This window comes from Artemia franciscana, chromosome 18 (assembly GCF_032884065.1).
Source record: "Artemia franciscana chromosome 18, ASM3288406v1, whole genome shotgun sequence".
NCBI classification, from domain to species: domain Eukaryota; kingdom Metazoa; phylum Arthropoda; class Branchiopoda; order Anostraca; family Artemiidae; genus Artemia; species Artemia franciscana.
The window spans coordinates 2826692-2847589 of NC_088880.1; the positions used below are offsets into that span (position 1 = coordinate 2826692).

General features: G+C 36.3%; 1 protein-coding gene across 7 annotated transcripts in view; it reads right to left on the minus strand.

The window, feature by feature from the left end:
- LOC136038503 (histone-lysine N-methyltransferase set-17-like) overlaps window positions 1-20898 on the minus strand; it is a 104096-nt gene that overhangs the window by 31393 nt on the left and 51805 nt on the right. For all 7 annotated transcript variants that reach the window (XM_065721589.1, XM_065721592.1, XM_065721595.1 and 4 more), the window contains 2 exons: window positions 18574-18770; window positions 2668-2751 (listed from right to left, as the gene is read on the minus strand). In XM_065721589.1, coding sequence (XP_065577661.1) covers window positions 2668-2751; window positions 18574-18770 — 281 coding nt within the window. The remainder of the gene's footprint in view (window positions 1-2667; window positions 2752-18573; window positions 18771-20898) is intronic.

Below are 20898 nucleotides of genomic sequence, written 5' to 3' on the forward strand. Positions count from 1 at the left end.
AACTGGAAAAATTCGACAGCTTCACTATCTTGATTCACTAACAATGTCGTAGAGGCTGTGATTTTGACGTACAGATCAGAATCAACTAAGTCCAAACCATTTTCTCTCAACTCCACTGCCATTTATGGAACTGATGGGAAAATGGTATGAAGAAAAAAAAAATCATTTTTTCTCCGATAATATAATCTACTTTGCCACAATCCAATGAGTCACTGTGTTACTGTGATTTCTATAAGCCTTATGTAATTGATCTCTGTGTTGTATTATATCTGAATATATTGATCTACTATTCGGAACTAGCGTTTCGGCTCAGTTAAGGGAAGCTCATCGACCAAATGTTTTTTTGTTGCTAAATATGTGATTCAACTTTCCCTTCTCCTCCTCATTCTTACTCACTTTCAAAAAATTAAGATTCCAGGCATAATAGACTTTACCTGGACCCAGTCTTGGTTGTTACCAAGACACGAGGCTGCAAATGTTTTGCCATAGGCCAAGTTTAATATCCACCTACAAGCTGAACCTCTCCCGCAGCTCACTCTCTCAAAAATTTAAGCCCCAAAAAATGCTTCTGCCTTTGAACATTTTGTTTCATGTTCATCAGCAAAACAAAAGAGCGTCATTTCTAATCCCATTTACTAGTATTTACTCAATCAAAATATTTTGCCTCAATCTAAAAAAAAATTCAAATTTGTGGAAGAGCTAGGGCGGCAAACTTTTTGGATTGAGAATCAGCACATATTTTTTGGTCAGGTAGTGAGAAAACCATTTGTATAGCAATTTGTTTGAGGTTTACTCCTTTTTTTTCACAAGTTTCCAAGACTATTATTTTATAACAGTGCGAACGCTAAATCATCCCTATAACCAACATATTTCTAGATTTTGTGGCTGGTTTCAACTTTGGAACCATAAAAACCATTGGCAAACCATGGTAGACGATAATAAGCCGGTTGAATTCATTGAGCTGCTGAAGGCCTACTATGAGCATTTCAAATCAACTGTATGAGTGCTGGGTGAAGAAACTGAACCCTTTAATGTGGATAGTAGTGTAAAACACGGGTGCATACTGTTCCCCGTTTTGTTTAACTACTTTATAGATTGGGTTCTAGAAAGAGCACCCTCGAGTTTTAACGGTGTGATTACAAGATTTGGCATTAACGTATCTAACCTGGATTACGCGGATGACATCAGTGCTCTTGCTGCTGATCCAACAACTGTCCAAGCAATGCTAAATGAAATAGCATATTTCTCTAAGCAACTGAGTATGAAGATTAACAAGGTATGAAGTAAAGTCATATATCCAAGTATAGAGTCAGATCAGCTTGTGCTTTACGGACATGAACTGGAAAAATTCAACAGCTTCACTAATCTTGATTCTATAATAGACTCTCGTGGAGGCTGTAACCTTGACGTACAGATCAGAATAAAAAAAGCCCAAGCCATTTTCTCTAAAATCCGTTGCCATTTGTGGAGCCAACGGGAAAATGGTAAGAAGAAAAAATTTGTGTCTATAATGTGGTTGTTAGATATGTTCTCTTCCACGCAGTTTAGACTTTGCAACTGAAGGTACTTCATTTCTAGGGTATTGAAGTCCTTGACCACCGCTGTTTACAAAAAAATCCCGCAGATTTGATGCTCTGGCAGAATCTTAATTGCTGATGCGCAGCATCACTGCTGTAAAATGGAGCCCAAAGCCACGATTATCAGAAACAGGAGACTGCGCTGGCCTGGCCGTGTCCTGATAAAATCCAATGACCGCATCAAGAAGCATGTGCATGCAGATTGATTGTGCATGCCATGGTTGCTCTTTAATTACTTTGGGCTCTTAAGAAAGGAGCTAGAACCTTCGACTTTCAATCAAATTAGCCCCCCCCCACCTAAAGTTTATACGACCACCCGATCCACAAGAAACCTTACATATTAACAATCAGCAACTTGCAGAAGTTGTAGCCCTTGACCTGGGGGCTGTGGGGAGTCTTTTCACCCCTGAGTTATAATTATTTGAGTTTGACTATTTTGAAGATAATGGCATGCACTGCGTCTTTATCAGGTTGGCGCAGACGTCCTGGCGGTCATTTTAAGAATCGGTAGGCAACTGTCAAAAACGATCTCGGTCTTATTGATAAATTTTGAAAGTTTGACAGAAAGTGGGAGACATGCTGGCCCAGACACTTTCTTGAAAAATCAGATTACTTTCTTGAAAACCCCTTTCTTGAAATACATCAAAATTATTGACAGCTAATCCATACTGAATTGACAAGTAAACAACTATTATTAAAACCTAGGCTTGTCCAATGAATTCTTGTAATAGAAAAAAAAAAATGAAAACAAGATTACACAATACAGCAGAATACAATAGAGATGCCCAAGTAAAGGTTTTTTATTTTTTTCAGACCACTTCGTGTGGAAGGCATTGTCGTAAAAAATTTGTAGAGGGCTCGTTTGATGGCTATTTGTTCAATACCCCCCCCCCCCAAGCCCAAAAATCCAATCTACATTTTGAAACAGCCATTTTGTTCTAAACAATTTAAAGGCCAGATAACTATGCATCAAATGAGGACAAAAAAACCCCAACAGCCCCCAGGACATTAACTGTAATTATGCAAGTTCTACATAGAGGTTCTGTTGAAAATTCCAGGAAATGAACAAAAATGTGATTAGATCACTTACTTTTTAATGAACTAAAGTAGGTGAAACGTTTCTCGCACGCAGCACATTTAAACGCCTTTTCTCCAGAATGCACTTTTTCATGTCCTGTAAGAAAATGCTCGCTTTGGAAGTATCTTTTACATAAGCACAAAAAGCTGTTCATAAAAATATAGGTCGTATTGTAAGGTTTTCTAGCGCTTTAAAAAAAATTATAAAAATCCCTAAAAGCAGAGATGTAACCTCTAAGAGACATCAAATCCGATGGATCATAATAAGCAATTTTTTGAAAGTACATTGAGTCACTCACTTAACCACATATAAGCTTCAAATAGGAAACAAAATGAGCAAAACTTGATGAGAATTACCTTCAAACGTGTTTTTCCGAATTTTCCATGTCTCCACAAAAATATTAAAGAAAAAAATATAAAAAAGATACTTGGAGGATCCAGCAACAGCAATCTGCTTGCAGAAAAAGCTAAAGAGATTTAAGAGAATTAAAGAGAATTCTTAATAAAAAAAACCATTAAATTTGGATTAAGAAAATTTCCTCAAATTTCTGCTTACAGCTCAAATTGACAATAATCTATAAGAAGAAGTGAAAAATTGTGAAATTATTTTAGAATCGATGATAAAAAAAAAAGAAGAAAAATACTAAAAACACTGTTTAGATTCAAAAAAAAATTTTCAATGAGGAAAACCCTTAAAAAGGTGAATAATGTCAATGTGAATAAAAGGTATAGTATAATTTGAAATGCAATAGCTGACATTGCTGAAAGGTTACAGTTGAAACTGAATAGACATAAAAAAAATACTCGGTATGTTATTGTTAGGAATGATAATTTTTTTCCTGGATCATAATCCAACGTATTTTTACGTCGAAATTTCGCTGACCATTTTTACGTAAAAATGTTCTTAATCCAAAAATTGAAAAAGAGAATTTAAGAGAAGATTAAAGAGAAAAAGATTTACCAAACTTAAGCTATAAAATTAGAAAATAAGATGCATTTAAGAATATACTTGGACATTTTTATCTCAAGTTCTACTAGAGCTAAAACATAGCTTTAGTTAATCACTTTTCAATCCACTCTTTTGGACTAATATCAAAACTTACCATAACTAATTATTATGATAATTTATGCATGATTGATTTGGAAAATCTTTTATGCCAAAAACGAACTTGTTTAACCTAAAAACTATGGTCTCAATTAACCCCCTTTTTAAAACTATTACCAATTTATTGCTCGTTTGCCGTTAAATCTATCCTTAGAATATATTAAAAGCACGCTCAATAGGCAATTTCTCTGGAACATCTAGTAAATCTTCATCCGCTTTTTGGAGCGCCTATGATTCAGAGCATTATTTGACTGCTGTCATCACTGTACCTTCCATTATTCTATTCTTGGTTTGCAGACTTATCTTCTTATTCTTCCAAATTTTTTTTTTAACTGTGAAAAAACATCCCGAGCCATGGCTATTCCCCCTTTAAGATCTTCACTGCTCCCACCGTCTTTACTAATAATACTACCAAAGTAAGTGAAACTGTCCACCTGATCAATCTTTTCGTTAACCAACGTCACCTTTTCCTTTTCACTTATTCCTAGCCTTTGTGACTTGGTCTTAGTAACCTTAATTTTCAAACCAATTCTAGCACCCTGAACTGACAAAATCTCTTAACATGTCATTTATTTTTCCCCCACTTTTATCTTTGATGCTTAAATCATCAGCATAATGTCAGTTCAAGAGAATTTTCCTCCCAATTTGATTCCGTGGTCTTCCATTGCCTTTCCTGTGCTCCTTAAGACAAAGTCCATCAAAATGATCCACATAAAGGAGAATAGAACACAAACCTGCTAAATTCCTGATTTAATACAAAAACAGCTGATAACCTCATTTCCTACCTTAAACGCGGCAGTGTCATTCTCGTACGTTGCACTAATCGCTTTAATGTGTTTGTCTGGTATACTATACAAGGACAAGGCCTTTGCTAAAGCTCTTCTGTCAACAGAATCAAAAGCTGCTCATAATCTATGAAACCGAGGACCAAAGGTGTTTGACAACTATGGAACTTCTCAATTAATAACCCAAGAGTGAAAAGTTGGTCGACAAATCCTCTACCTTTTCTAAAACCACACTGTTCTTCTCTTACAGCTTTGTCTATAGCATCTCTCAGTCTAAAAAGTACCATATTACCAAGTAATTTGCTTCCTACAGAGACCAGACTAATCCCTCGATAATTAAAACATTCCCTCTTATCACCTTTCTTATACAGTGGCTTATTTAAGGTTTTCCTATAATCGTTAGGTACTTCCCGTTTTTCAGAAATAATATTCATAATCTTCAGTAGCTTATTTCTAACCTCAGAGCCACCATATGTAAGAAACTCATTTACCACACTATCACCACCTGGAGCCATATCATTTTTTGGTCCTTTTAGTACAGTCACTAATTCTTCCTCGCAAAACAAATCTTCCTTCACATACAAGGTATCAAAAACTTTTTCATTTTCCTCTGTATCTTTTGCTGCAACTGTATCTTGGTTTAACATATTCTCAAAATGTTCCATCCATCTCTCTTTAACTCTTTCCTTATCACTAATTGTGGCCTCGTTTATATCTTTAACAGGGACAAGTCGAGATGACTACTCCCTCTCAATTTATTAACATGCCAGTACAATATTTTACTATTATGCCGTCTACCTGCATCTTCCAGATCTTCGGTAATTTTATTCATGATCTACACTTCACACCTCCTTAGTTCATATTTTAATGCTTTCTCCACTTTCTTTACATTCCTTTTGTTTTCATATGATCTATCACTATCACTCAGTTAATTCTTGTACAAGCCCTTTCTCCTTTCTATTAAAAATTACTATTCAAAGCTTTTAAATGCACCAGGAACCTTAATGCAGCATTTTCAAAAGCTAAGACAAAAAAGTATTTTCACACCTCCTTAGTTCATATTTTTGTGCTTTCTCCACTTTTTTTACGGTCCTTTTGTTTGATATGATCTATCAGTATCACTCAGATAATTCTTGTACAAGCCCCTTCTCCTCTCTATTAAACATTACTATTAAAAGCTTTTATATGTACCGTAAACCTCAATGCAGCATTTTCAAAAGCTAAGACAAAAAAAAGTATTTAACGAAGGGTATATGAATGAATGAATGACTGTATTTAAGGCCATTTTTCAGGCCGTATACAACAAACAAACTAAATCATGTAACACTCGACTTTCGAATAATAAGACCATTCCGGACAAAATTTCCCATTGCTACTATATTTACTTTCGATGCCGACTTCAAAGTTCCAAGAATGGGCTCACGATCACCCACCCTAAGAAAGCCCCTCTTAGTTCATTTAGCCCCTGAAATGAAATGGTCCAGCCCATCAAAATCACCGCAAATTGGGCAAGTATACCGCATTTCCGGGTAACACCTTTTTTTTCCAAACACTATAAAGAGGGAGACACTTTGCTCACACCTGCATCTATAACCTCAGGGGTTCTTTTGGAATCCCTAATTTAATGGGACAATATATGGGACAGAGTTAGCTTAAGAGTTTCACAAACGTTTGGAGTGATTAGTGTTAACTTCGCATTTTCTGGGATTCTCATCCAGTACTTTGATACTAGTTGTTCAGCAATAGTATAAGACTGATATATTCACAAGCCAAATTATACAAATAACAGCCTATCCCAAGCCCTGAAAGTGAGGATATACAAAATAAAATACAGCCAACGATAACTTTCAAGGTATGATAACTTGAAACTTTCAAAGTAAGTTGATGGAATTTTGAAGAGAGATTCGAGGGCAACCATACCCCCTCTCTCTTAGCTATTTTAAGCTCCCCCTCTACACTACCATGCTCGTGATTTTGTTCTAAGTTGTCAAATAATCTTATAACTATGCCTCAAAGGTTGCCATGCCGTCTATAGCCCCAGGGCAAGGATTGTAAATCTCGTAATTTACCTTTTGTTTACAATCAGGATTTATTAATAGAAAAAGGGAAATGTTTAATTCTGGGTTTATCTGAAAAGGTTAGAGGAATCAACTTTGAAGAATATAAAGGGGCAAGTTATACTAGAACCGAAGGCACTACGTGCATCCAGCTTATCAAAAAGAACGATCTACAATAACGGCTGACAGATTTTAAGAACAGCTGAGGGTATTAAGTCACAACTTTAAGACACGTTGAGGTGGGGGTGGGGTGATGAAAAGTTGTTAGAGGGCTGAGAGCCCCCTGCCCTTCTCTTTTTAGTTCCCCTTTCTCCATAAAGGTTCAATCAAAGTATCAAAATATACATCTTGTTCAAAATAGTCTAAAGCTCAAATAATTACGCCTATGAGGATGACAACCCCCCCCCCTCCCCCCTAATGCTCTTAAGAGGTATACCGAACACAAAAAAACACTGTGTGCTAGCTGATTGTCAGAAGGGCATATCATTAATTTCTGAGGAACAGCTGAAAATAATAAGTTGAGTTCCTCTTGCCTATTTAAAAAGACCCATTCCCTCAACACTGGTTAATTCCAAAATTAAAAAAAAATCATTTTTTTTCAAAATAGTAAAAAGTTCTACTAGCCATGCCTTCACGGATGCACTACCCACCTCCCCAGTCCCCCGGGTGAAGATTGTAAATTATGCAACTAACCATTTCTTAAATACAGGATTTATCGTTAGGAAAAGGGGTAATATTTGATTCTAGGTGTGTTCGAAAAGGCTATGCATCCGGGGATAAAGAAACCACCCCAAAGCCCCTGGGGCAAATATTCTACTTTATAGAAGTCGCTCGTTGTTTATATATGACGTTTTATAAAAAATTGTTAAAATTTTTGAGAGGGGTATCCTCCTTACACCAGACTCAAAAAGCTAGGGAAACATTCATAAGATTAGCCATAAACAAAACTTTGGCAATTAAAAACGAACAGAAATAAATTAAAAAAAAAACTTTCCAAAAAATAAGTTTTTCAATGATATTTAACGTAAAGCTAGCAGAAATAAATTCCTATAACAATTCAAGTCCAAAATGATCAGAAATTACAATTGAAGAACAAATGAAACACAAAGCGAAAAAAATAAATAAACGATCAGAGCAAATATAAAAATCATAGCAAATATATAAATCTTACAACGAGTGAAAATTGAAATAACTCACTTTAACGCATCTCAATTTAATGAATTCACTATATCTCAAGGATCACGAACACAACATCTTTGCAACATAAAACTATTCTTCTAATACAGCGGGAATCTTAGCAAGTACACGCTCGCTATAACTATACTTCAGTGAAGCAATTTTAGCATAGCTGGTGATGAAACCTGATATGGCATTTTCAACGTTAAGAACCCAAGTACTACCCTTGTCTGGACTATAAGCGAGGCTGAGGTATTTCAGCAAAGACTATAATATATTTACCTGCTACGACAACAGATAAAGAACGCGGAGCTTTACCACTGGCATTAAAAGTAAAGAATTCAATCTTGGCAACATTAATTCCTAGAAGCTTATAATAAGAAATAAAAGAATCAAGAATTGCCTGTAGAGTAGAAAGACTCTAACTGATAAGCAGGACATCATCTGCGTAGCCAATCAAACTAAAATCACAAAGGTCACTATAAATTTCACCATTAATCGTCCTAGTCACAGTTGTCGAAAGAATGTTAAGCACAGTAGGACTTAAAATTGAACCTTGCCTAAGTCCCCTAATAAGAAGAACCCCAAGACAGTTAAAAGATCCTTTTCGAGTTTGACCCTAACATAACTATGGTTATACCTATAAGAAATCAACACAACTATATGAGGCGTAACTCTGAAATCAAGCAGAGTCAAAAATACTTTTGATTAGACTACTGAATTAAATCCTGCTTGTATATCCACACTACATAAATATACAGGATTTCCCAATTATCAGCATTACTGCGGATACACTTCAATAGGCGATGAGCGAACGCACAATTCAAATGCTTACAAAAACCAAACAGTCTAAAATTTAGCACGCATTTATGCATCATTTCAGGCAGGACAAGACTTTCTAGAGCCTTGCTAAAAACGCTAGAAATAGTAATAGAGCGGTAACTACTATAAATTTTAGCATTTTTCATTTTTTCCTCCAATCTGGCAAAATTACCAAATTTGAAAAATAGAAATGGCATTGAAAGAAAATATTGAATTGCTGTTTCCATGAATTTATATAGTAATACATTAAATATTTAGTTTATTTAGTCATATTGCTTATTACATGATTCCATAAAAAAAAAGTTTTTTCTACTGAAAGTTTTGCTATAGTGCCATAACCAAATGAATTAAGATACTTGACCTGAATCAATTGTGCTTTACCGTAACAAAATATATTACAAATGTTTCCTTTTATATTTTTAACTTTCTAACTTTTTCGCATCCATAAAGAAGGATTGTTCGAACCAAAGCCAAGTAGACTCGAACTCGAACTTTAGACCAGAACACTAATTTCACATCGGTTCAACAAGGTATTCTGAGCGAAACAAAGACCATCTGTGCTTTCTGCAATCGCTGCTGAAAATCGGCGTCTAAAGATCCTTCAGTACCAATCTGCGGACCAAGGTATTTAAAACTGTTGACCTGATCCAACTGTACTTGATTTACAGTTAGCACAAAAGAATCAGTACGATTTATTACCCTAAATTTCGTCTTCCTTGTACTGACTTATAATCCAATGGAATCTATCAAGGTTACCATATCATCAAGCTTAGTTTAAGCTTTCTCTGGATCTGAGAGGATTCCAACATCATCAGCTTAGTCAAGATCTTCAAGCGAACTTTTCTGTCCAATCTAAACTCCTGGATGAGAAGATGGCGCATTCTTGAGTACCCAATCAATACAGTAGTTAAACAAAGTCGGAGACAGGACGCAAACCTGTTAAGTTCCAAACTCAACAAGGAATTCCTCAGTGTCTTCTCCGTAGACTCGAACTCGACTCTTTGACCCCATGTAGTATGCTTTAAACAATTCGGCAAGTTTCATGGGTGTTCCGTCATTTTTTAGAATTTTTCCTAAGTTTTTGGCGAGTGATCGAGTCAAGGATCCTATGTTTTCACAGATTCTTTAATAACCTCTTTTAGACTAATCTCAAAACTTACCACGGCTAATCATTATTCAATTTTGTGTATGATTAATTTAAGAGATTTTTTATGCCACAAAATTTGCTCGTTTGACTTAATGGCTTTGCTTACCATGTTCGTTACCACGAACTGCTTGATTAATTAAAGAGATTTTTTATGTCACAAAATTTACTCGTTTGACTTAATAGCTTTACTTCTGACAAACAAGAGCTAAGAGCTCATATGGCACTTGTGACGAGGCGAGAAGAGCTAAGAGCCAAGAGATCATATGGTATGAGCTCTAACAAAATCTATGAATCAATAGATTGATTTAAAAAGGAAAATAAAAGGCTTAATGCCGGTCAAGATTTGAAATAAGAGCTCTGAGTCACAAAGTCCTTCTAAATATCAAAATTCATTAAGATCCGATCACCCACTCGTAAGTTATAAATACCTAATTTTTTCTAATTTTTCCTCTCCCTTTTGCCCCCCAGATGGTCGAATCTGGGAAAACGACTTTATCAAGTCAAATTGTGCAGCTCCCTGACACGCCTACCCATTTTCATCGCCCTAGCACGTCCAGAAGCACCGAACTCGCCAAATCACTGAACCCCTCCCCCCAACTCCCCCAAAGAGAGCGAATCCAGTACGATTCTGTCAATCACGTATAAAGGACATTTGTTTATTCTATCTACCAAGCTTCATCCCGATTCCTACGCTCCAAGTGTTTTTCCAAGATTTCCCCCTCCAAATCCCCACAATGTCAAAAGATCTGGTCGGGATTTGAAATAAGAGCTCTGAGACATGAATTCCTTCTAAAAATCAAATTTCATTACGATCCGATCATCTATTCGTAAGATATAAATACTCCAATTTTCATGTTTTCCAAGAATTCCGGTTCCCCGATCCAACTCCCCCGAATGTCAAAGGATCTGGTCGGAATTTGAAATTAGAACTTTAAAGCACAAGATCCTTCTAAATATCAAATTTCATTCAGATCTGGTCACCCTTTCGTAAGTTACAAATACCTCAATTTTCAAAATTACCCCCCCCCCCAATTCCACCAAAGAGAGCAGATCCGGTCCAGTTATGTCAGTCACGTATCTTAGACAGGTTTCTATTCTTCCCATCCAGTTTCATCCTGATCTCACCGCTTTAAGTATTTTCTAAGATTTCCGGTCCCCTCAACTGCCCCCCCCCAATTACGCTTGATCCGGTTGAGATTTAAAATAAGATATCGGAGTTACGAGGTCCTTCTATATATGAAGTTTCATGAAGATCCGATCACTCCTTCGTAAGTTAAAAATACGTCATTTTTCTTATTTTTCAGAATCCCCCCCCCGCAATTGAGCGGATCCGTTCCAATTATGCAAATTACGTATGCAAGACTTCTGCTTATTTTTCCAACCGCGTTTCATCCCAGTCCCTCCAATCTAAGCGTTTCCCATCATTTTAGGTCTCCCCACCCCAAACTTCCCCCAATGTCACCAGATCCGGTCAGGATTTAAAATAAGAGCTTTGAGACACGATATTCTTCTAAAAATCAAATTTCATGGAGATCCAATCACCCGTTCGTAAGTTAAAAATACCTCATTTTTTCTAATTTTTCAGAATTACCCCCCCCCCCCCCCAACTACCCCAAAGAGAGCGGATCCATTCTGGTTATGTCAATCATGTATCTAGGACTCGTGTTTTTTTTTCCACCAAGTTTCATCCCGATCCCTCCACTCTAAGTGTTTTCCAATTTTTAGGTTTCTCCCTCCCAACTCCCACCCCCCCCCTAATGTCACCAGATCCGGTCGGGTTTAAAATAAGAGCTCTGAGCCACGATATCCTTCTAAATATCAAATTTCATTGAGATCCGATCACCCCTTCGTAAGTTAAAAATACCTCATTTTTTTATTTTTTAAGAAACCCCCCCCCCAACTATGTCAATCATCTATCTAGGACTTGTGTTTATTTTTCCCACCACGTTTCATCCCGATCCCTCCACTCTAAGTGTTTTCCAAGTTTTAGGCTTCCCCCTCCCAACTCCCCGCCCCCATCACCAGATCCGGTCGGGATTTAAAATAAGAGCTCTAAGACACGATATCCTTCTAAACATCAAATTTCATTGAGATCCGATCACCCGTTCGTAAGTTGAAAATACCTCATTTTTCTAATTTTTAAGACTTGCTCCCCCCCCCCCCCAACTACCCCAAAAAGAGCAAATCAGTTCCGATTATGTCAATCATGTATCTGGGACTTGCGCTTATTTTCCCCATCAAGTTTCATCCCGATCCCTCTACTCTAAGTGTTTTCCAAGATTTTAGGTTTCCCCCCTCCAACTCCCCCCAATGTCATCAGACCCAGTCGGGATTTAAAATAAGAGCTCTGGGACACAATATCATTCCAAACATCAAATTTCATTAAGATCCAATCACCCGCTCATAAGTTAAAAATACTTCATTTTTTCTATTTTTCCGAATTAACCGGCCCCTACTCCCCCCCCCCAGATGGTCAAATCGGGAAAACGACTATTTCTAATTTAATCTGGTCCGGTCCCTGATACGCTTGCCAAATTTCATCGTCCTAGCTTACCTGGAAGTGCCTAAAGTAGCAAAACCGGGACTTTAGGTTTCCCCCCTCCAACTCCCCCCAATGTCATCAGATCCGGTCGGGATTTAAAATAAGAGCTCTGAGACACAATATCCTTCCAAACATCAAATTTCATTAAGATCCAATCACCCGTTGATAAGTTAAAAATACTTCATTTTTTCTATTATTTGCGAATTAACCGGGCCCCCACTCCCCCCCAGATGGTCAAATCGGGAAAACGACTATTTCTAATTTAATCTGGTCCGGTCCCTGATACGCTTGCCAAATTTCATCGTCCTAGCTTACCTGGAAGTGCCTAAAGTAGCAAAACCGGGACCGACAGACCGACAGAATTGGCGACTGCTATATGTCACTTGGTTAATACCAAGTGCCAAAAAAATGTACTTCTGGCAAAAAATGTAAAATTCTACTTTTTTGTATATTAGAGCTCGATACCTCTACAGTAGGTTCTCTGATATGCTGAATCTAAGGATGTAATTTTCATTGAGATTACTTGATCTTTTGGGCGTGTTTTCCCTCTTTTTCAGAAGTTGGGCAAATTTTCTCAGCTTCATAACTTTTGATAGGTAACATTAAGCTTGACGAATTTTATATATTTTAAATAAACATCAAAATTCCATTCTTTTGATGCAGTCCTTGTTGTCAAGACTTTGTTTCTTCTCGTTTTCCTATGTTAAAACGATCGTGAATTAAGTTCTCAAAAATTATCAGCTCAAAATAAAGAGCAACATTTGACACTTAAAGCGAGCAGCAGTTATAAAACAACTTAATAAATTACCGTTTTTTACAGTTCGTTACCACGAACTGTTTGATTACTTTAAGCGATTTTTTTATGCCACAAAATTTACTCGTTTGACTTAATAGCTTTGCCCTTCAATTAATCTACTTGTTAATATTATTTTCAATTTATTCATTGCACGGCGTTAGATCTATCATTAGAACTCATTATTAATATACTTAATGCTTTCCATTGAAAACAAGGAAAACAAGATTGTAATATGCTTCTATTAGTACTATTAAGAATTATAAAGATGAGTCTCGTATCTTCTATGGTAAGAGAAACAACAAATACCGTATGGCCAAAAAAACCTGTTCCATTGTCATGACAACATGTTGTTGTGTTTTTACTTTTAAAGGGGAAGGGGGGAGTTATTGTGTGAACTATAATTGTTCTCTGTTTTCTTCCATCTACATCACTGACCAATACCTTCCAAGCTGTTCCCACTGTCTTTTCTATGACGAAACAAATAAGAATTCCAAATAGGGACAGGTCCTTTGATCAGACAGTGAAACAAAAATATATACAAAGGCTCTGGATATTTCGATGACACAGTCGGTCATCATCATCAATAGTTACTAACATATCAAAATTGATAATTTTGATAAGTTAGTAACTCTACTGATGATGATGCTTGATGATGATGACGAAGCAAAACTGTTTTGAAAGTAAGGATCCCGTCAATGCCCATCGCATAAATTGGCATGCTAACTGAATTATTTTAATCATTTAATCATTATTATAATAATTATTGAATTATTTAATTATTGAATTACCTTTAAAACTAAGTGTTTATATAATTCTGAAGGGACTTAATGGTATGATATAATGGATACGCCTTACAGAGCTCTTTCTAGTTAGAGGCTCTTTTTGGTTCAACCTGCTTAACTTCAAAAAAACATGGTTCAGTCTCCAGTTACGTTATGCCTAGAGCGCAACTGCAAATCATCTAGAAAGCTTGGGCGATTCTTTTTACGCCACCCAGCTGACATTTAGGTTGAAAACGTAAATAAGGTCCCTCTAGACTTGGTTCCCATGAAATTTACGTATCTTGTCTCAGGTGAAAGATAGATTGTTGGAAATTTTCTATGTTATTATCAATCAGAAATTTCCTGCCAAAACAAGAATACCAATAAGGTAGAACAATTGTTAAATTGCAACCGAACTATAATAACCATGGCTTACTATCAAGAAGAATACTTCTTTTCAATTAGTAGAACGGATAAATCTTTAAAACAAATAATTTTGACGAAGATGAAGTATTTTTAAGGTATATACAGCGCAGAGAAAAAAAAAGCTTTAAAAAACTCTAACAATAGTGATTTATCTCTTCAAAGTCGTCAATAAAGATACATAGAAACGCATAAGTTTAACCACTTAATTCTCAATATTAAAAAACAAAACAAAAACAAAACCTTCTAATACTTCAGACATTAAACTTGACGCACTCATTAACAACTTAAAGAATGATCTTGACACTGTTAAAATCAACCTAAGCATACCCAAAAGCAGTTTAATGCTATTCTCCTTTTTTAAAAATATACCCCCTATCAATAAATGCCTTTGCATACCCAATTTAAATACTATTAAACTGCTTGGTGTGCAGCTGGACAATGACCTTAAATGGAAGTCCCACACTTCTGACTTGTTTAAATCTGGTGGTTTTCTCTTTAAATCTTTCTCCCTTCTCAAACAGTTCTCCATGTCAATCCAGAACCTTAAAATAATTTATTGTTCTTATTTAAGATCCTGTCTTGAATACGCTTGCCCTGTCTGTTACCCCCAGGGTTGACTAACGACCAATGTTCTAAAATTGGAAGCATTCAAAAAAGAGCTATAAAATTATACTGGGGACATTCCTATACTACATACGATGAAGGTTTGGCTAGACTTGAACTCACTACATTGGAATCATGACGTCACATCCTTACCATGAGCTTTGGCCACAAGTGCCACAAACACTACGATAGTGTTGTGACTATCGTAAACGTCTTCTTCCCCCTTTCAAAAAATCCCTCAATCCTTCCTAATACAAGAGTTAATGCTCGTAGACCTCCAAATACCCAACGTGACTCGTGTCCCCAACTTTTGTCCATGAGGGACAATACTCTTTTGTTCCCTATTTTGTTTCGCATTTTACTAGTTGATTTGACTTTTTATTTATGTCTATCCCTTAAAATCTGTTTTATCATTGTAACTGTTTCTGTCGTGTTTAGCTTGTGTGCTATTTTAGCCAATAAATCATATTCTATTCTAAAACCTGAAAGATCAGACCGCGGGCACTCCCGGAGATCTTTTCTGAAAGAGTTGATCACTAACAGGATTGTGTTGGGGTTTTTAAAAAGTGACTAAAACGGGAATTATTGATGATTGAATGAGTGATGAATGAGTTAAGTTCAGAGGTACGTTGCCCCCTCCTCAATACCTCACTCTTCAAAACTAAAGTGTTTTATAACGTTCAAAAAAGCCTCTTATTCTAATCAAACGACCCTTGTATTTCAGAACTCGTTATTAAAGAATTGAGACAAAAAGTCAAACTTTAGCGTAATGATTGATGTATTAAGGAGGGGGCAATCCCCCTCATATACGGAAGAATTTCTGTTTGTTTCAAGTTGAAATATTGCTCTTTACTTTCGACTCAAAAAACCTTGTTTTATCTAATTTATAATTATTTTTCAAATAATGCCGAAAAATTCAGCGTAAAGTTCTCTCTCTCCTTAGAAAATTTCTCAAAGTAGAAGTCCTCCCGCGTAAAATTCCCCATGGAGAATTTCTCATGCGAAAAATCGCTCCTCTTCCATGGAAAAACATTTCAGACAATCCCGATCCCGCTGAACATCTTCCCAGGAACATCTCAACATCAAAGTAAGACAAATTAAAAGTATTCCGTAATTATCGAGGCATTAGTCTGGTCTCTGTAGGTAGCAAATTACTGAGTAATAGGATACTTTTCAGACTGAGAGGCTGTAGACACAGTTTTAAGGGAAGAACAATGCGGTTTTAGAAAAGGTAGAGGATATGTCGACCAAGTTTTCACTCTTAGGTTAATAATTGAGAAGTCCCTTCGCTGTCGAATACCTTTGGTCCTCAGTTTTATCGATTATAAGCAAGCTTTCGATTCTGTTGATGAAAGAGCGTTAGCAAAGGTCTTATCCTTATATGGTATACCAGAAAAATACATTAAAGTGATTTGTGCTATGTATGAGAATAATACTGCTGCGGTTAAGGTAGGAAATGAGGCTAGCAACTGGTTTTGTATTAAATCAGGAGTTAAGCAGGGTTGTGTTCTATCCCCCTTTATATGGATCATTTTGATGTACTTCATCTTAAGGAGCACAGGAAAGGCAATTGGAGACCATGGAATCAAATGGGGAGGAAAAACGCTCCCAGACTTAAATTATGCTGATGATTTAAGCATACGAGATGAAACTGTGAGCAAAATGAATGACTTTTTAGATGTTTTGCGAGTTCAGGGCACTAAAATAGGCTTGAAGATTAATGATAAGAAGACTAAGTCACTAAGGCTAGGAATAAGTGAAGATGAAAATGTGACATTGGGTAACGAAAAGATTTATCAGGTTGGCAGCTTCGCTTAGCTTGGTAGAATTATTAGTAAAGATGGTGGGAGCAGTGAAGATGTTAAAAGCAGACTGGCTAAGGCTCAGGGTGTTTTTTCACAGTTAAAAAAAAGTTTGGAAAAACAGAAAGATAAGTCTGCAAACCAAGATTAGAATATTGGAAGCTACAGTGATGACAGTGGTCAAATGTGGCTCTGAAGCATGGGCGCTCCGAAAAGCAGATGAAAATTTACTAGATATTTTCCAGAGAAATTGCGTACGGATTGTTCTGGGTACCCGGCTGACTGACCGTATTTCAAACAGTAGGTTGTATGAAAAATGTGGTTCAATCCCGCTTTCTAGGGCTACAATGAAAGAAAGGTTGAGATGGCTAGGCCACGTTCTGCGGATGAATGATGACAGATTGAAGAAGATTGTCCTTTTTGGCCAACCGTCTGGGGATACACGGAAAGCAGGTCGTCCTTGTCTGGGTTTGGGAGGACGTCATAAATAAAGATTTAAAGGAAATGGGAACTTCCTGGGAGGGTGTAAAGAGGGAGGCTTTAAATAGATTAAGTTGGAGGAGGAGCGTGCGTAGCTGTGTTGGCCTCAGGCGGCGTGGTGCTGCAGTGAGTTATTATTAGTAGTAGTTCTTGCAAATCCCCCCGGGATAAAATTTATCCTGGAAAGTCAATAATTTCACTTGATTTACTGTTTCTATTTAATTATTATGGGAAGCTTTTAATTGCACAATAAAACTTAATGCAGTATTTTCAAAAGCTCAAACAAATGTGTATATGAATATTTACCGAAGAGTATATGCGATTTTCAAAGATTAGATATTGACAGGAAATTAGCTGTTACACAGCAGACCTATCTAAGTTATAGTTAAAACTCTAAGACAGAGATTACACAGCATAGCATTATCAAATATCACCCTTGAAACCATATGAAGAAATTGACTTTCATTCAGCATCCTCACATTGCCATCCAATTTCATTTTCAAATAATTTAACTTGGTTTTTACATCAACGGGTTTGTTTTTCGTCAAGGATCTATTTTCACAAGGATGGCAGTTGAACTCATTTTCTAATCCCATCCTTTCAATAAAGCTGCATATCTCCATCCAGCTTTACTCAGGCCTCAAAATAGAGTGAGCTTAAGAATTTCATAAACATGTGAGTGATTTGGAGCTGAACTTTGAATTTCCTTGGATTTTTATCCAGTACCTCGGTACTTCGTCTGTTCTACTGATCTGTTAGTCTATTTTATTATACTGTTTTTCTTCGCTCTATTAGCTTTGTTGTGATTGCTATTGTTGAGTAACGTGTTCTTCTGTTTTGCTTTGTTTATTTTTTTTTCTGTACTCCACTGTTGATACTTTTGTATGCTGTGGGTAATAATTATTATTATAACTTGCAGAGCTTCGGTACTTCGTCTGTTCTACTGATCTGTTGGTCTATTTTATAATACTGTTTTTCTTCGTTATATTAGCTTTATTGTGCTTGCTATTGTTGAGTTACGTGTTCTTTTGTTTTGCTTTGTTTATTTTTTTTGCTGTACTCTACTGTTTATGCTTTTGTATGTTGTGGGTATTAATTATTATTATTACTTGCGGAGCATAGTAGAAGACTGATAAATTCACAAGACAAATTATACAAACAATAAATAGCCTCCTATCAAAAGCACTGAGCGTGAGGATATGCTTTAGACAAAATGAAATATGGCCAACGATAAATCGGATAAAACACGCCTGCATGTAAAATCTTACTGTCTACCTATGTAAATAATATTTTTAGATTAATATTTACATTATGTTAAATACATCCTATTTCTTATTCAGACACACTTTTATTCCGTGAATGCAGCAGAATAACTAAAAAAAAAAAAAAGAAAAAAAAAAGAGTATCAATCACACACCTTGAATAGGTCCTTCCAAACTCTTGTCCATTCTAGGTGATAGAGTGACAGACTTCTTCTGCTCTAGCTGCTCTTGGTTCCTGGATGGTGCAAAGTCACTGGGTATACGAGCTTCAAGTGGGATTCCTAAGGCTTCAGCATATTCATCTCCGTACCACACCAAAAGTTCTTCAGAAGCTTCAATTGGTTTGATTGTTCTAAAAATATAAGAATTCAAGCAAAGGCCATCCAAGAAACCCAGTACTACATCTGCCCATCAAAAATCTTGTGTTGTTGGAAGTGATAAGTAACAGCAGTCCTGACTGCATTTATGGCACTTTATAATGGACACTGTGTCAATATACAGTGGGTATTATGCTGCTGTCCTCTTATGTAGTGACCATAAAGCCACTGTATAATAAACACTCTGTCAATATGCAGTGGGTATTATGCCACTGTCCTATTATGTAGTGGCCATAAAGCCATTGTATAATGGACACTGTTTCAATATGCAGTGGGCATTATGTCGCTGTCCCTTTATGTAGTGGCCATAAAGCCACTTTATACTGGGCACTGTGTCAATATGCAGTGGCCATAAAGCCACTGTCCTATTATGTAGTGGCCACAAAGCCACTGTATAATGAACACTGTGCCATTACATAGAAACTACATGTTTCTATTTTTATATTTTCAAACATAAAAATAATTAAAAATAAACTAAAGAGATCTAAGATTTCGATTCATTGGGAATTTCAAAGTTTATTTTCTATTAAAGTTCTTATCCAGCATGAGAAGCTAAGTTTTGATTAGCTTTTTTTACCTATAGATTCTGCAAAGCGATCCAGGCAGTTTTATGACAAAAAATTATATACGATTTATCACGGTTAATCTGAACAGAGATCTTGCTTGTGGAAGCATCGAAATTTCAAAAGCCTTTCGTTCTTTTTTACTGGCTTAACATTTCACCAATAGAACCTATCACGTTTAAAAAGGTAATGTCAATGTCAGAAGCCATGTTTAACTTTAAATATGTTTAAAATTGAAATATTTATAATTAAGATAAAATATGTAATTTCTAGAATTGACAAGATCATACTATAAAAAAAGTAAAGAATACGGTAGTAGTTTACTGTCCCTGCCGGCGGTGCTGATCTCCGTTTCTTGGCCCATCAGCCACGAAGTACAATATAAGGTTGGGGGCCAATCTTTCTGTGCTTTCGCACACCCATTCCTCCTGGTACCCATTTAGAGCTGAGTCGACTCTGGCTGAGCTTACAGAATCACGCCACTGACCCCCGTCCCAAACTAAGTAATTGGGTAAACTAGGATTCAAACCTTACCCTCTCAGACAAAAGATCTTGAATCCAGCGCACCAATCCACTCGGCCAGGACAGCCTCACACTAAAGTATGGCGAATAAAGCAGCAATAAGTTTTTTTTTTAAGAAATTTGATTGAAAGCGATCCATTTCAGGGTTCATTGGAGCAATGAGACATAACCAAAATCGTTGTTCTTATAACTTAACACTTAGTTATAAAAAAAGTACTTGTGTATTATTCAGAACACACTCAATAAGTGAAGTTAGGTTCTTTCGTGAAACAAACTACGATGAAGGTACATTTTAATTAAATATTTTACATATAGAGGTGGTTAGGTTAAGTTAGGTAGGTTAGGTCTGACGCACTGTTTTGTTGTGGGCCACTGGCCCTTATTCTGAAAAATATAATTGCCTCTTTTTCAGTCTTTGGCAAATCCCAAATCTTCATTTCAAAATCCATGTTCAGACACTATCTTCTATCACTATGCGTAGCAAACTAAATTGAGTTTTGTCATAAAATGTACCTGCATCGTATAAAATGTGTTTCTCATAAAATGTACCTGCATCGTAGTTTATTTCACGAAAGAACCTAACTTCACTTATTGAGTGTGTTCTGAATAATACACAAGTACCAAAAAAACACACTCAAAAAATTATACATATTGGTGATAGGGAATACATCAAACCTACTTCTAAAGAGTACAATAACGATACTAAACTGTTTAGCAATCTTTCAAGAATCTTCGACCCAAACAATACACTAAGTGTTAGTTTTCAATTTTAAAATAGTAATGGGGAAAACTGAAGGGGTAAAACAATAGAGGACAAATTTGAGCATGAGCTATCACTGAGCATTGCAGTTAAGCAATTCCCAGTGACTCGTATAGATAGCTATACGAGTCACTGAGCAGCATCCAAAACACTTGTTTGTAGTGAGGCTATATTTGTCTTGAACCAGTCTTGGAAAGAACTAATAAAATTAAACTGAATATTTGATATATAATTATATTAATTGCTGCAAGCTCATCA